Source organism: Ostrinia furnacalis, unplaced genomic scaffold, assembly GCF_004193835.3.
Source record: "Ostrinia furnacalis isolate ACB-3 unplaced genomic scaffold, ASM419383v2 OfSCF4906, whole genome shotgun sequence".
Classification (NCBI taxonomy): domain Eukaryota; kingdom Metazoa; phylum Arthropoda; class Insecta; order Lepidoptera; family Crambidae; genus Ostrinia; species Ostrinia furnacalis.
In genome coordinates this window covers 148,498-165,781 of record NW_021135145.1, presented here as the reverse complement: position 1 = coordinate 165,781, position 17,284 = coordinate 148,498, and the positions used below count along the sequence as shown (strand labels likewise).

The 17,284-nt window shown below is 39.1% G+C and overlaps 1 protein-coding gene across 1 annotated transcript in view; it reads right to left on the bottom strand.

Moving 5' to 3' along the window:
- Positions 1-126: 126 nt before the first annotated feature.
- Positions 127-17,284, bottom strand: part of LOC114360139 (uncharacterized) — a gene marked incomplete at its 3' end in the record, with an annotated part of 52,850 nt that continues 35,692 nt past the window's right edge. The window contains exons 8-13 of the mRNA XM_028314719.1: positions 16,521-16,686; positions 15,612-15,731; positions 14,593-14,918; positions 11,609-11,740; positions 8,890-9,013; positions 127-343 (exon numbers count right to left, since the gene is read on the bottom strand). Coding sequence (XP_028170520.1) covers positions 127-343; positions 8,890-9,013; positions 11,609-11,740; positions 14,593-14,918; positions 15,612-15,731; positions 16,521-16,686 — 1,085 coding nt within the window. The remainder of the gene's footprint in view (positions 344-8,889; positions 9,014-11,608; positions 11,741-14,592; positions 14,919-15,611; positions 15,732-16,520; positions 16,687-17,284) is intronic.

Genomic DNA, 17,284 nt, shown 5'->3' with positions numbered 1-17,284 from the left:
CTTGTCATCGTTAAGAAATAAACATTTTTTACTTTTTATTCCAGATTCTTTATCTAAACGAGATTTGTATTTCAACGAAATTTCTATAACTCATTACATGACGTATACCAGTAGAAAAATACATACCTGTAAGTCAAAGCGTTAGCTCTCGAAGCAGCCAAGGTCTCCTCATCCGAAGCGTCAGCTCGACAGGTGCTGTGAGGAGTCAGAGGCAGGTTGAGGATCAGGCCCTCGCACTCTAGTAAAGCCTCCTCGCTGCTAGAGAAGGATGACCAGAACTCGGAGTTGCTCATATCGTAAGGCGTGGTCTCGTTGAGTTGCTCGTGGTGTAATGCTTCGCCGTCTGGGTTCAAACCCTGGAGTGCAAAATCTTTATTAGTATGTAGGCCCCCTCAGGGCACTTCAATAAGTCCCAAATATGCTTGCCCTTTAAAAGTTGTCTCAGGAAACTCAACCTTTGTCAACATATTATTGTATGCCTAAAAGGCGGAACACAGTGAAACTAATTGTAATATGTGACCTGTATGTATATAACCTGTGATTCACAATAAAGACATTATCTATTTATTTATATAAATTTAATTACATGAAATACATTTTTTGAATGTCCTAGTCTTTGTAATACAGTGTGAGTCACGTTAAAGTGTACATATGAAAGCAGATGAAACAAGACCTATTTTTATCGACAAAAAAGAGGTTAAAATTTTTTTGAGATTTTTTTTTATTTTTTTATAGAATTTTTTTTCTTCCAATTACTTATTGTAAAGAAAACGTAATAACTTTTAAACCAAGCTGTATATCCTGATAAAATAAAAACAGTAATAATGCTAAATAACAGGCGATACTAAAAAAATACATAAAATACACAAAAAAGGCCAACAAATAATAAAAAATGATAATTTTTGAAAAAAATCTGCTTTTAAATTCGTGTTTTTTGGCTTATTTGATAAATTTCTCCAAAAAATGCCCCTATAACCGATGGTTTTTATTACTTTGTATTATTTTCTATCGTATTACCTTCGTAAAACCAAAAATCGCATGTCTCTATCCCTATTGCCACGTTTGCAATGATCGTTTGAACTAAGCCTCTCCGGGCGCGCCGTTCAACGCTTCGTTAACAACGAAACTAAAAATGGCTCTAGATTTGTAATTTTGATAAAAACAAGTTAGATTTCAAATAAAAACCAAAGATTTTGAAGAAAAATAAGCATTTTAGTTAAAATTAAAATTGTCTCTACCTGTAACGGAGAATAATGTTGTGGCAGGCCTTTGTTCAAACGATCATAGCAAATGTTGTGATAGAGATAGAGACATGCGATTTTTGGTTTTACAAAGATAATACGATAGAGAATAATACAAAGTAATAAAAACCACCTATTATAGGGGCATTTTTTTGAGAAATTTATCAAATAACCAAAAAAATACGAATTTTTAAGCAGATTTTTTTCAAAAAGTATCATTTTTTATTATTTGTTTGAATTTTCTGGGTAATTTATGTATTTTTTTAGTATCGCCTGTTATTCAGCATTATTACTGTTTTTATTTTATTAGGATATACCTCTTAGTTTAAAAGTTATTACATTTTCTTTACGAGAAGTAATTGGAAGAAAAAAAATTCTATAAAAAATTTAAAAAAAATCTCAAAAAAATTTTGACCTCTTTTTTGTCGATAAAAATAAGTCTAGTTTCACATATTTTCATATGTACACTTTAACGTGACTCACACTGTATAAAGTAATGTAAACAAGTAGATGATTCATCATCATCATATGAGCCATAGGACGTTCACTGCTGAACATAGGCCTCTCCCATTGATTTCCATAATGATCGGTTGGTAGCAGCCTGCATCTAGCGCCTTCCTGCTACCTTTATGAGGTCCATGTAGATGCGACCTAGGCAGGTAATGTCTCTTATCATTTTCGTATAATTGATGACCGTCTTACGGGCTTAGAAAAGATAACTTTAGAATTATTTTCCTGTTAGGTATGTGCTTAGTAATCTTTGTGGTGAAGGTCGCGGGAAGAACCTGGATGCGGGCAGCGCAGGACCGGTCGTTATGGAAAAGCTTAGGGGATGCCTTTGTCCAGCAACTTAGTAAATATCCCAACTAATATTATAAATGCGAAAGTAACTCTGTCTGTCTGTCTGTCTGTCTGTCTGTCTGTCTGTCTGTCTGTTACGCTTTCCCGCTTAAACCTCGCAACCGACTTTGATGAAATTTGGCATAGAGATAGTTTGAGTCCCGGGAAAGAACATAGGATAGTTTTTATCCCGGTTTTTGAAACAGGGACGCGCGCGATAAAGTTTTTCTGTGACAGACAAAATTCCACGCGGGCGAAGCCGCGGGCGGAAAGCTAGTCTTCAGTCTAGCTCCGAATCCACTTCCACGCCCACTTTGAAAGTTGGCATGAATATTCTACACAATATTAGCTATTTAAATAAAAAAAATAAAAAAAATCGAAAGGGTCGAACTTTGTGAAAATCAAGGAAAAAAAATTAATTTGCATTTTTTTTAGGAAAAAATAATTTTTTTTTCGTTTCCACAAATACAGTTAAAAAGCACGGTAAATGAAGTAATAAATCCCGTGGTTTAATTATTTTAATATATAATTTTATGACTCCATAATCGACTTTGAAGTACTGCATGCCAACCGGTTGTCGAAAACTTCGAAGACCCATAACTCTTAAACTAGTCATTATATTACAAAAATATTTGGTACACGTATCAATAATATGTATAGGTAGAACATACTCAAATATTACTGAAATCGGAAACATCGACTTTTTTTACCTGTCCGATTCGCGTGGAATGCTCCATTTATAATTAGGTCTAGCACTTAACAGTCAGTGAGTGAGGTATGGGAACGGCACGGGAGGGGCATTGACATATTATGACGTGACAGGGCATACAAATCTGAAGTTTTGCTGACGTTTGACCGTCTCAAAATCACCCTCCTGAGCCGCTTCCATACTTCAGGCACTCGAGTTAAGCGCTAGATCTATAGGAGTTCAAAGTCATCTTACTTTAAAAATATCTACAACAGATGACTTAGGCTGGGTTGCACCATCTTACTTTGACTGTAACTATAACGATAACCGGTGTTTTTTGTATGGAGTTTGACAGATTTTTGACGTTTGTCAAAGTTAAAGTTAGGTGTTGCCAAGACATCAGACATTATGCTATCCGTGCCAGAAAATTGATCTGACATCATTAACCCTTCAAGTACGATAAGTACCAGCGAATCGAGACACAATAGAAATTAATTGTTATCGCGATCTCATGGTCTTAAGTCCACCAGCTAAAATAAAGACTGACAAATAATGTAGCTATCTACACAGAATAATAATAAGTAGGTATATACGTACAGAAGTTTTACTTCGCGAAGGTATTTAAAAAAATGTATGCTCAATGTCATTAACAATATGGTGTAATTTAGCCTGTCTCAAGAGTCAAGCACCATTTTGTTGACAAACGTCAGTGATCGGCACTGCGCCGAAGCTATAGGGCTGACTTCGGTAAAATTATGTGACGTGAGGTGCCAAACTGCGGAAAATGGCGGAGGAAATACATGATTTAGCATGAATTATCATGAATAATATTAACTACTTATATTATTTACCTCTCAGTGTCTTGAGGCTACTTAAAAAAGTACATTCTGTGTTTTTATTATTATTTAGGCAGTTAAAGACTGCACAGTATTTAGTACATCATTTTCTTTATTTTCATCCATCATACACAAGAATACGCGTGCGTGAGTCAATGTTCGCTCGTATGTGAGGCCTTGTCGAATAGTATCCTGTAGGTGGGCCATCGTGCGTGTTTTGTTTTCGATGTAAACTCGCGGAGATGAACAGGCCTGCTATCTACAGCAAGATAGTTAATTCTTTCGAAAATCAAATTTAAATACGCCTACATAACTTTGTATTTACTTCCGAACTGCAAGAACCATTAAACGTTTACTCTGTGCTAGCCTAGCCTACTTGTGCAACGTTAGCAAACATAGTATTTAAGTGCCACTAGTACAACCATAGTATACAGGGACAGTAACACATATTTGAATCAAATCAAATCAAACAATTTTATTGCATAATGTACATACAGGTCACTCAATAAAATATTGTTCAGCTAGGTACATCATACCATATCGGCATGCAACAGAATCAATTCTTCATGATTCAAAAAATTATACAAATAAATTAATGTCACAATTTATATAAGTATGCTGCAATATCCATATCGAAGTGGGAAAATAAAACACGAATCCGTGATTCGTGCCCGTTTTCACCATCAATCCCTAATTTTTAAGTGAACCCTATGGCAACAAATAACAGGAATTTTGTTTACATAGGGGTCACTTAAAAATTAGGGCATACGAGGGGCGGCTGAAAAGTTTTGAGCCTAGGGTATTAAAAATGCCGATAGAAAAGTATAAAAAATATATTTTTCTATTTAATCTCCCTCTACTACAACGGACTTCTTACATTTGCGTAAAAGAACTTTTAACCCACTGAAAAAAAATTCGCAATTTTTGCCTTCGAAATGAGCCTTTAACGCCGCCTTCATTTCTTTGTCACTCAAAAATATTCGTTCCTGGAGGTATTTTTTCCAATTTGAGAATTACAAAAAATAGCTAGAGATTCGAACTAAACTGTGTAGTGGGTGATTAGTTTTTTTTAAATCTAGTTTTACCCGGGGCAAGCCATACAAAATGCGCGGTGTGCGCGGGCGAATTGTCTTGCAATAACAGATTTCCTTTCGCCAGTTTTCCTCTTAATATTTCAACAACCACTTGACGCACTTTTATCAACAGTACAGCATAATAATCCCCGTTTATTGTAGTTTTTTTTAAATAGGTAGTCAATGAATAAAATTCCTCCACAATCCCAAAAATAGTGGCTATGAGCTTGGGTGTCGATCGCTCCACTTTGAATTTCCGCGGCGGCGTTTTCCCTTTTGAATCCATTGCATTGACTCTTATTTTGACTCTAGATCGTACTGCCGGATCTATTATTTATCAATAGTGACAGTGAGAGAAAAAAAATTGATAGGATTATGGCCAGAGATGTCCAAAAACTCCTGCGAAGTTGTGACTCGACGCTGGTTGTCGAAAGGCGTGAGCATATTTGGCACTCATTGCGCACACCCCATTTTCATGTGCAAATGAGTATGAAAAATATCGCCGATACGTTCCTTGCTAATGCCTATAGCTTCAGCTATCCGTCACAGCTTAATTCGCTGATCCCTAAAACAAGATTCTTTAAATTTTCATTATTTTATTCGTTAATGGCGAAATCTGGCCGTCCTGACTTGCGGTTATCTTTTAGCGACTCCCTGCCATGCTTGAATTATCGGATCCAATCTTTCATGGTGGCAAATGAAGGCCCAGATTCCCCATAAACTGTCGACATCTCTTCAAATGTTACCATCAGCGTTCTGTTCCTCTTTTTGAGGAATTTTATGACAACTGTGTACTTCAATTTCGTACATTGTGCGGATGACTGAGACATGATGATGTTTACGGATTAATTACTAAAAGCGTGATGACGCTAATGAAATGAAACTTTGTACATATACTAAGGAGGCTATGGGCAAATTAATTAAATTTAGTGCGAGTCAATAATAACACTTGAAGATACTTAGGCTCAAAACTTTTCAGCCGCCCCTCGTAAGAGTACTATTTAGACGTATAGGNGGACTTCAGGATTGGCCCGGCACACCTTGAAAACCGGTGTGTGCGCCTCTCCGCCACGGAGGTCTTCAAAAATGTTACCTAAATGTAAAATAAAATAAAATATTAAAACTTCATTTTCTCAATATTCCCATATAAGAGAGAAAAAAAAATGGACGGAAATTCATTGGATATTAGTATGTATCATCTGGGATAGGTTTCGTTTGTGTCCGCTACTTTTCGAAAAGTGGGGCAAAAAGTTCCCAATGTCATTTCCGTCTTCTTTTGTTGGTGTACATAATCAATCACGCAGCAAGACCAGGAATCAATAACATAAAACAACAATAACATTCGACGCGATTCACGAAAAAGCTAAAACCTTTGCCTGAACTGCAGCATTCGTCATTCGATAACATCACTTTTCCACTGATTTTGTTTTAAAACAACTGAACTAGGTAGTTTTCCTATTTAAATGGGACCAACCTAGACATTGCCATTCAATTTAACAAAAAAAAATGCTTGTGTTGCGAGTGGGTTTCAGCTCAAGAGTCCAGTGGCACAGTGGGGATCGAACCCGCGTTCCTTGGATTCGATCCGACACCGACACCTATTTGATTTTTGCCGCTTCTATATTATTTTTGGTACCTTTAAAAGACAGCCACTTCGGTACTTGCGGGCGGTAGTGCTTCAGCATCTCATCCTTGGCCTTGGAGTCGTTTCAGCCAAATGACGTCCACTACTGTACAAAGGCCTCCCCCAAGGATTTCCACAAACACCGATTCTCCGCTGCCCACATCCTGGCACCTCCCGCGACCTTCACCAGATCATCGGTCCACCTAGTGCCTACCCACACTACCTTTACCTTTTGAGGGTAGTTAAGAATTACCTTTGAAAGACAGCCACGTTAGTGTCCCTGTGGCGGTGCTGACCTGGCAGGAACATCAGGTTGGACGGGAGACATCAGGTGGGACGGCGGCCGGTAGTGCTTCAGCTACTTTATGTTGGTACCTTTGAAAGACAGCCACTTCCTCTCGTCCCGGTCTACATTAGTGTCCCGGTGGCGATGCAATCCCGGGAGGGACATCAGGTGGGACGGCGGGCGGTAGTGCTTCAGCATCTCATCTTTAGCCTTCTGAAGTAGAGCATGGAGTCGTTTCAACCAAATGACGTCCACTGTTGGACAAAGGCCTGCAATACCCGCATCCTGGCACCTCCCGCGACCTTCACCAGATCGTCGGTCCACCTAGTGGGGGGCCTACCCACAATACCGTTACCTTTTGAGGGTAGTTAAGCATTACCTTTGAAAGACAGCCACTTCCTCTCGTCCCGGTCTACATTAGTGTCCCGGTGGCGATGCAATCCCGGGAGGGACATCAGGTGGGACGGCGGGCGGTAGTGCTTCAGCATCTCATCCTACCTTCTGACGTAGAGTGTGGAGTCTTTTCAGCCAAATGACGTCCACTGCTGTACAAATGTCTTCCCCAAGGATTTTCACAAAGACCGATCCTGCGCTGCCCGCATCCTGCCACCTCCCGCGACCTTCACCAGATCGTCGGTGCACCTAGTGCCTACCCACACTACCTTTACCTTTTGAGGGTAGTTAAGAAGTACCTTTGAAAGACAGCCACTTCCTCTCGTCCCGGTCCACATTAGTGTCCCGGTGGCAATGCAATCCAGGCAGGGACATCAGGTGGGACGGCGGGCGGTAGTGCTTCAGCATCTCATCCTTGGCCTTCTGACATAGAGCGTGGAGTCGTTTCAGCCAAATGAAGTCCACTGCTGGACAAAGGCTTCCCCCAAGGATTTTCAAAAAGATCGATCCTGCATTAGCCNGTTTCATTTAGGAGTTCCTATGCCCACCTCCTGACTCCATCATCAGACCAGCTTAATGGTACCATAACATTGCATTTTCATCGTACTTACATAAGTGTACCAAAATTCAGCTCTATCGGTTGAGAACTGGTCTTAAAATCAGTTGCAAGATTTGTCCCACACATACTAACAAACCCAAACTAAACTGTTGGCTTTAAAAATCTAGTAAAATTCGTAAAGATACTGCTTTTCATGAACTTTCAAGGAAAACTGTAGCGGTTAAGATACATCAGTGAGATTAAGAGTAATAGTCATTTAACTCATGTATTATAAAATTCCTTAACTAGTGAAAATTCCTTAGAAGAAAATATTAAAAGTGACTTTAGATGAAGTAATTGCTTGCTTCTGAAATATATTGTGTTAATGACGGACAACTACGGAACCCTACACTGCGCGTGGCACGACACGCACTTGGCTAATTTTTATTCTAGTGTTTTTCAGCGCGCCTGCTGTATCTTTTTGGTAAATAGTAGGTACTGGATTAACGATTAACGGACTTAGGATAATTTAACGGAAGTTAACGAGTCCGTTAACATTTTTTAAAGTTAACTTAAAAGTTAATCCGTTAATAGAAATGTTAACTTCGTTAATTAACGATTAACGGATTAACGAGTTAATGCCCAGCTATGCGTATAGGAGACCATGAAGCTAGTGTAAGTGGTTCAAAACGTCTGATACCAGGATTTTAACATCAGTTTGGTACGCACATAATAACAGAAAAACATCCTATACCAGCATTATGGGATCACCTTAAAACTAGCTGAATTTTGCTTACACGCACACGTGAACTGTTAGGCCGACTCAATAGAACTACTCTTCCATTTTACTATGACATTGCTAAAGTCAAGTACACTACTAGAGTACACTCTAGCATGTTGATTTGCTGTCAAAGTGGTAGTATTACCTTCGGGGTCAATACTCAATCATCAAACAAATATTTCTTGCAACAATGAACATAAAATCACAACCACATCTCTTTCCCACCGCTGCAACTACTGTGCAGTCAGTATCTATAACCTTAGAAACTATAGACCATGGACCTAGACTTAAAAACTATATGTACTATTTTTTTTAAAGATTATTAGCAATTTGTATTGTAGCCCCTCGTGGTAAGCTTACCGCCGCTTGACTATTGTGGTGAGCCCACTCATAACACAAGCTTATTAAGCTTAATAAGCTTGTGTTATGAGTGGGCTCACCACAATAGTCAAGCGGCGGTAGGATTCGATCCCGCGTTTCCTCGAATCTCGAGTCGGCCAGTCCGACCCTTTCACCGTTCGGCTATCGTGGCTATTTTTTTTGTAAAATACTACACATAAGATACTAAAACATTGTTTTGTAAACTTACGCTGCCTCTGTGCCCTGGTCTTCTCTTCATCAATAGCTTCTACGAGCACTTGTCGCAGCCTGTCCAGCTCCTCATCGTTGCCGTTCACTGCTGACATTATGCCCTCGTTAGTTTCGGCAGAAATCTGAAGCAAATAACTCAATTAATGCCCTATTTCTTAAAACAACGCATCAGAAGTCATTAACTTTTTTGCTACGGGACTATTCCCTCCTCTCCCACCGCTGCAACTCCTGTGTAGCCAGGATCTAACAGCTTAACCGCCAATAAAAACCCAACCAGTAAAGGTCAAGTAAGTCCCGGGGAAAGTTAAACTGTCATTGGACCCGCAACGAAATTAATCAGTACCTCTAGTAGGAAAAACTTTCGAGTTCGTTTCGTTGCGTATTCAAAGTGTCATCGAAAAATTTTGTATGAAAAATTAAACAGCGCCCCCTAGGGCGGCTATAATATAGGGGGCGCTGTTTAATTTTTCATACAAAATTTTTCGATGACACTTTGAATACGCAACGAAACGAACTCGAAAGTTTTTCCTACTAGAGGTACAGAAGAACATAGGAGTTCGAGTTAAGGTTCGACTTCCCTTCATTTTCTCCTCTGTCACCCATATTAACAAACGATGCTTGCTTAAGTGAAGCAACAAATCGAACGCACAGCGTTGAATATAGCTCTGTGATTGGGTGACAGCCTGTGCGTCCACGCGCACTGTGAGACCTCATAGTAATGTTTGTCAATACGGGCGTTTCTCTATTATTAAAATGTATTAATTTAAATACACCACACACACACAGGATACGAAAATTGATACATTTTGTTATTTCAATTAAAATGTATTCGAAGTTTCTAAACTATTTACATTGTTACGTCTAAAACTATTTTACTGCTCGTTGGCAAATTAAACATACCAGGGATTTCCCTGGGAAATACCAAACAATTAATGCTTATTGGAAAGCATCCAGAGTTCCTTACATTCCATCAATCAACCTCATTAATAGCAATTGAAACCAGACACATTAATTTCTACAACTTAGGGTTTTCCAAGATTTAAACAGACGGCTAGGTAGTAGTTGTATTTTAGAAAATAATATACTTTTTTGACTTTATGAACATTCAATACTGCCTAAGTGTGCCTAACTTGCATAAATATATTTTATAAACCCTTGAAAAAGAGACACAATAGTAACCGAATTTCTTGCGCTGCTTCTTTTCAGCACTGGCCAATTTATTGTCCCGGAGCAGTCGTATGGTTTATACTGCGGCGTGTAAAAGTGCTTTTTAAAAGCCTACTTGCAAACACTTATGGAGATAATGTTAAGCCAAACCAACGCGATCAGACTTAAATGCATTGATCGCCATCGCTGCACGCTGGCTGATCGCGTGTGATCGCGTTGGTTTGGCTGAACCTATAGTGATACTGACTCCACCAGGAATCGACCTTCAACACTTGCACAGTTATTCGCAAGCATTTGCGTAGCTGTCGTCACCCGTATGCCAGCATTCATGTCAGTCGTTTCCTATGTCTAATTATTAAAACTATTTCGGTCTGGCATCCGAAATAAAAATAGCAATCGTTTATTACGCCACCGTGACGTCAGTGTTTATTATTTACATTACATACCGTTTGTTGAGGCGTGCAATTTTTTACGGCATATTGTTAAATACATAGTTGATCAGGGTTGTCACTTTTGAATAATGATGTTTAATTGCCCATTTACATTTACATAAGAATTTGAACTTCAAGTTAAGGTCGACAATATTATTCAAGCAACAATAGTGAAAACAATAAAAAAAATCGTAAAGGATTTGTATAATCTCATAAGAGTTTCGGATTCAAATAGAGTCTAAAGTTTATATCTCTCGTTCTCACTACACCAACTCTTGTAGCCATGATCTTTATAAGGCAAACGAATACTATATTATTATGACTTCACACATAATTCAACGGGGCTTGCACTAAGTAACATCTTTTTCGATAAGCTTCATAGAGCTGTTCTGAAGATTTCTAACAAAAAGTTTTCGTTAGGTTCGTTCGTTACTTTCAGCCAAATGACGTCCACTTCTGGACAAAGGCCTCCCCCAAGGTTTCGTTAGGTATAATATCGAGATAGATACACACTTTTTATTGCATACCACACAAAACTGGCAACCCTAAAGAGGGAGTGTCCACAGTCCACATTGTATGTTTATGAGACAATGCACTTGACCCGACTGCGCCTGACGAACGAGGACATCTGACACGCCTGACTTGCACTGATTGCATTCATTGCTACTTTGTTCTTATATGGTAATGGTTTCCGTGACCTTAACAATCAGGGTAAGCAATATGACATTCTGACAGTGTGACATTCAGAGTTATAAAGGTTTATAACTGCCTCTATGGTTCTGGGTTCGATTCCCAGAGAGAGCAAAGTTTTCTGCTGGGATTGATATGAGTTGTAAGTCCGCCAGTTTAGCTACCACAATCGTTCCTAAGTCTGTTGCCAAACCAACAATAATACAGTTGCTGTTTTACAGAAGTTGGAGGTAAGATAGCCAGTTCCTCCGTGCTGAGGATTCTGGGTGAAGCTTGCTTCCATCTTCAGCTAGATCATTATTTTCCGTCAGGTGAGATGCAGGCAAAGAACTTCCTCGAATTGATTAAATATTAAAGTAGATAATAGGAATGAGCATGAAAAATTTACATTTACAGTGTATAGGATACCACTATGAACTGAATACGTACCTCATTATACTCCACCCCCATAGTAGCATGTAACTTCACGAGAACCCTCTTGCCCTTCGGTCCTAAAGCCTGTAGCCTCTTGAGGACATCTTCAAACACTTCTTTGGAGGTTTGCTCGTCTGTCTCTATCATCTGTAAAAAAACAATTACATATACACCTTCATCGTCATCATCATCATTTCAGCCACAGAACATCCACTGCTGAACATCCTCCCCCAATGATTTCCACATCGCCCGGTTGGTAGCGGCCTGCATCCAGCGCCTCTCTGCTACCTATGATACCCTTTATGAGGTCGTCAGTCCATCTCGCTGATTCTAAAAAGCTTCGCCCTAAAGTTTGGTCGGTCTATCAAAAAGTCTCGCATCTCCATCTATCTTATCTAAAACCTAGCTAGAGTTATTCGGTATTCCGCGCCTTCAATCTTCCGTGCGTTCGGACTAACGATATTCGGTATAGCGAGCGTTCTTTCGGGATAGAGTAAAAGTAAGTTAAAATAAAAAGCAATAAGTATTTTATATGCCAACAAAAAGTTTACAGTCGGAGTCGAGTGAATCGGAATTCCGATTTTCGGGATTAAGAATCACAGTAAAGATATTTTCCAGTCTGTCACAAAACTTCCTCTTAAAAAACCGGGATAAAAACTTTCCTGCGTTTTTTCAGGGTCTCAAACTAACTCTACGTCTTTAAGTCGGCAAAAATTAAAGGTATCAATTAAAACAAACATAATATCTTAATGACAAACATACGGTTTTAATGAATATGTTATTGATAGACCACATCAAATGAGATGTATGACATCATACAACGCGGCCGGCATTTACTACGATCGATTTGCTATGCATAGTATGCGTAATAGTGCGTGAAGGACGGTTTAAATCTAACGATTATATCTCCTCGGAACAATATCGTATGTACGAACAGTTCGGGAAATATTGCTGGGAATGGGAATTTAAGAAACAATAATAAAAAAAATACTTGTAGAAGATGAAAAACTTGACTAAACAAGATGAAAAACATTAAAATCTGTGTTATGCTTAGAGCGTAATCTTATGTGTTGCATGTATTACGCTTCCGTGTGTATTTTCACTATATTTTGTCGTCGTGCAACAACTAACAACTTGTCTTGATTATAGCAATATAATTTTGCAATAAAATTCACTATATCCTCAGACAATCTAGGGACATTGAAACAATTTTATCCCATAAAAGACTAATATGCTTAAAACATTTGCCACGACAGAACAGCATGTACGAGTAGGATATTGGATTCATCGAATCGGACATAGTGAACCGTCCTTTTCTAGGAAGCAGTTTAATATAATTCAAGGGCTAGACCGCATTTAAATGATTCTGATTTAAATCATTGCTAGCCAGAAGATGACAGAACCTGCTTTGTGCTAACCTCACACAGATGTAGATGGTTATCAACTGTGATTGCGACCTCGCGTTCCGGTGTACTGGTGACACGATTTTGCTGGCTGATTTTACACTAAATAAAGATGCACAGTTGGTATGTTTACAAGAAGTAATCTCTAGTACGACTGAACAGGTTAGACACGTAGAGAGAGAGCTACATTCATCGTCATCATCATCATTATTTCAGCCATAGGACGTCCAACTGCTGAACATAGGCCTCCCCTAATGCTTTCCAGGTTGATCGATTGGTAGCGGCCTGCGTCCAGCGCTTCCCTGCTACCTTTACGATGTCGTCGGATGTTTTCTGGTACGCGGCCTCCATTCCAGAACCTTGCTGCCCCATCGGCCGTCAGTTCTGCGTACTATGTGCCCTGCCCAATGCCACTTCAGCTTGCTAATCCGTCGGGCTATGTCAGCGACTTTAGTTCGTTTACGGATTTCCTCATTTCTGATTCGATCTCGCAAAGATCGAGCTACATTAATCCGAGTCAATTAGGCTAGGTATATCTTTCTGAGACAGACCAAAATTCACGCGGGTGAAACTACAAGACAAAACTGGTTAATGTTTACAATAATGCTATGTTCATTTTAGGGTTTCGTAGCTGTATCGATGAAATAGCTTTACTTTCATCATTGCGGTAATACCTTTACTAAGGTAATGCTAAAAATCGTAACTAATCCCCAAGGACGAGGAAGACCCCGAATCACATAGATGTTCGTAGTAAATAAGAACCTCAAAGAGGAAAGAGGAGAGCAAGTCAACAGTGAGACGACCCAGGACCGACCCCAAATAAAATAGGAAAGAGCAAGGTAAAAAAGAAGAACTAAACACGAGACAATACAAATCAATCATGTGACAGAGCGCTTTAATAAGTGGACTTAGTTTCCTAGAGTAGTAAAAAAGAGAGCAAAAACTGACTGATTATAAACTCCAATTAAAGCAGTTAATAAATCGGAGTAGATGAATGTTTACGACCACGATAAAAGTCATTTAGCAGAAACTTCTACTAATTAAGACTAATGAATGAAATTGGCGCGTGTTTGTGCAACCTTGACAATGGTTTGTGGTGATAAGGTAATGTTTATTTTCTGCATTATCCTTAAGCTTCACCAAACGAGATAGGTAGTAACTGGGACTGTTAATTCCTTCAAGTATCCTAATAAAGGGGATCCACCCTACGAATTTATACCGCTAGGTGGCCCATCGTGGATGTATTAATCAATAAAATTGCACATTTTTTTAGATACAACTTCTCTGACTTTCAATGTTTGGTACCAGACTGTTCTATAGTGGTCATCATTTCCAAAAATATCATAATGAGGGCAAAATATAAAAGTTATTAGAGCGAGCATATAAAATTTGATATACGCGTAGGTAGTTCTAGCAAGGGTAGTAAAGTAGTTTGTTCGTTTCAGTCAAATGACGTCACTATTGGCCTCCCCCAAAGATTTTCATAACGGCCGATACTGCGCTGTCCGTATCTAGGTTATTCAATTAATCAGTACTAATTTATAAATAGCCAAATGTTTTATCAATCTCTAGTATAATTAAAACATATTGACTCACCATTGCAGTATAATTCTTTTCACCTTCTCTTAACTTTACACGAGGAGCTTCTAAACTATTGATAACAGTTTTGTTTACTCTATCATAAGTTCTTTCATCACCATCACTTCTTTTGTTTTCTTTATCACTATCACTATTAAATATTTTATTATCACTATCACTTTTTAATTTTTTATCACTTTTTGCTAAGACTTCAAGCTTTGGGTGTGCTTTGTAAGTTGTAGTTTGCACAATTGTTGTAGTTTCAGGTACAGTAGCAGATGCAATTTCTTCGTGAGAAATTTTAATTTTCTCATTCACTTCTTCACTCGTCTTGTTCTCAAGATCTGAAACAAGATAGACTTATATTATATTTACGCCTTTTTTGCTGGTGTACATGACAGCAAATAACACTTAAAATTTTTGTTGCAAATCGTCCCTATGGTGTATAACTTGACAAACATAATTCATACAACAAGTAAAACAGACGCCAAAAAATGCAATAGCAATGAACCTTGGCACTTACAATTTCGACTTTCTAATGAACCTCTAAAAGTTACCAAACTACGAAACTAAACTAAACTACCAAAACAATTTAAGTCTCTTCAAGGCGAGAGTACCTCAATCAGCATTGTGTGCTTTACTGAGCATATAAAATATACCATAGACTGCATCTCACTTAACATCATGTGTGATTTCAATCAAGTACCAGCGTTATTCTGCAAAAATTTGATAGCACTATACTTTTTAATGACTATTCATTCACTATTGCCTTGAAGAGGCGCGAATTTTTAAGAACTTTAGCTTCAGCATCTCATCCTTCCTTCTGACGTAGAGCGTAGAGTCTTTTCAGCCAAATGACATTCACTGCTGGACAAAGGCCTCCCCAAGGATTTTCACAACGATCGATCCTGCAATACCCCCATCCAGGTACTTCCTGCGACTTTCACCAGATCGTCGGTCCACCTATTGGGGGGTCTACCCATACTACGTCTCGGAGTATTCATGGCAATACTAATGTACCTTAATGTACTTCATACCTTTGAAAGACAGCCACTTCCTCTCGTCCTGGTCTACATTAGTGTCCCGGTGGCGGTGCAATCCTGGGAGGGACATCAGGTGGGACGGCGGCCGGTAGTGCTTCAGCATCTCATCCTTAGCTTACTGACGAAGGTTGTGGTGTACTCAAGACAATACTAATGTTAGTACCTTTGAAAGACAGCCACTTCCTCTCGTCCCGGTCTACATTAGTGTCCCGGTGGCGATGCAATCCCGGGAGAGACATCAAGTGGGACGGCGGGCGGTAGTGCTTCAGCATCTCATCCTTGGCGTTCTGACGTAGAGCGTGGAGTCTTTTTTTTTATCCACAATGAGGAAGCTCTTGGCCTGTATCTCACCTGATGGTAAGTGAAGTCTTTTCAGCCAAATGACGTCCACTGCTGGACAAAGGGCTCCCCCAAGATTTCCACGACGATTGATGCTGCATTAACCGCATCCAGGTACTTCTTGCGACCTTCACCAGATCGTCGGTCCACCTAGTGTCCTAGTGCCTACCCACACTACGTTTACCTTTTGAGGGTAGTTAAGATAGACTTTTGAAAGACAGCCACTTCCTCTCGTCCCGGTCTACATTAGTGTCCCGGTGGCGATGCAATCCTGGGAGGGACATCAGGTGGGACGGCGGGCGGTAGTGCTTTAACATCCCACCTACCCACACTACCTTTACCTTTTGAGGGTAGTTAAGAATTACCTTTGAAAGACAGCCACTTCCTCTCGTCCCTGTCTACATTAGTGTCCCGGTGGCGGTGCAGGCCTAGCAGGGACATCTCGTGGGACGGGGGACATCAAGTAAAATGGGGGACATCAAGTAAAATGGGGGACATCAAGTAAGATGGGGAACATCAGGTTAGATGGCAAACAGTAATGCTTCAGCTACTTTATGTTGGTACCTTTGAAAGACAGCCACTTCCTCTCGTCCCGGTCTACATTAGTGTCCCGGTGGCGATGCAATCCTGGGAGGGACATCAGGTGGGACGGCGGACGGTAGTGCTTTAACATCTCATCCTTGGCCTTCTGGCGGAGAGCGTGGAAGTGTTCGAGGATTGCTCGGAGCTCCTGTAATGGTAGAAAATGCAATAAGTATTATAAGTGTGGTATATGTTTTTATGTTATACGGAAGTATGCATAAACATATCAGATACACAATAAACAATCTAATTTCAGATAAAATAGATATTTTTTCTTGTTCTCTGAGTGAATTTACAAAGGCATCATTATTTGTTATAATAATATGTTATGTGTAGGTTTGTGTGTAGGTGGTTTCTAGTTGTGTATGTTGATGTGTTGTCTTCGCTGTCGCAGTGGGATGTCCTGTGATGACAGTGTATTGTTGTTGTGATTGTAAATAAATAAGTAAATAAAATACAGTGTGAGTCACGTTAAAGTGTACATATGAAAATAGATAAAACTAGACCTATTTTTATCGACAAAAAAGAGGTCAAAAATTTTTTGAGGTTTTTTTTTTATTTTTTTATAGAATTTTTTTTCTTCCAATTACTTATTGTAAAGAAAACGTAATAACTTTTAAACTAAGCGGTATATCCTGATAAAATAAAAACAGTAATAATGCAAAATAACAGGCGATACTAAAAAAATACATAAAATACACAAAAAAGGCCAACAAATAATAAAAAATGATACTTTTTGAAAAAAA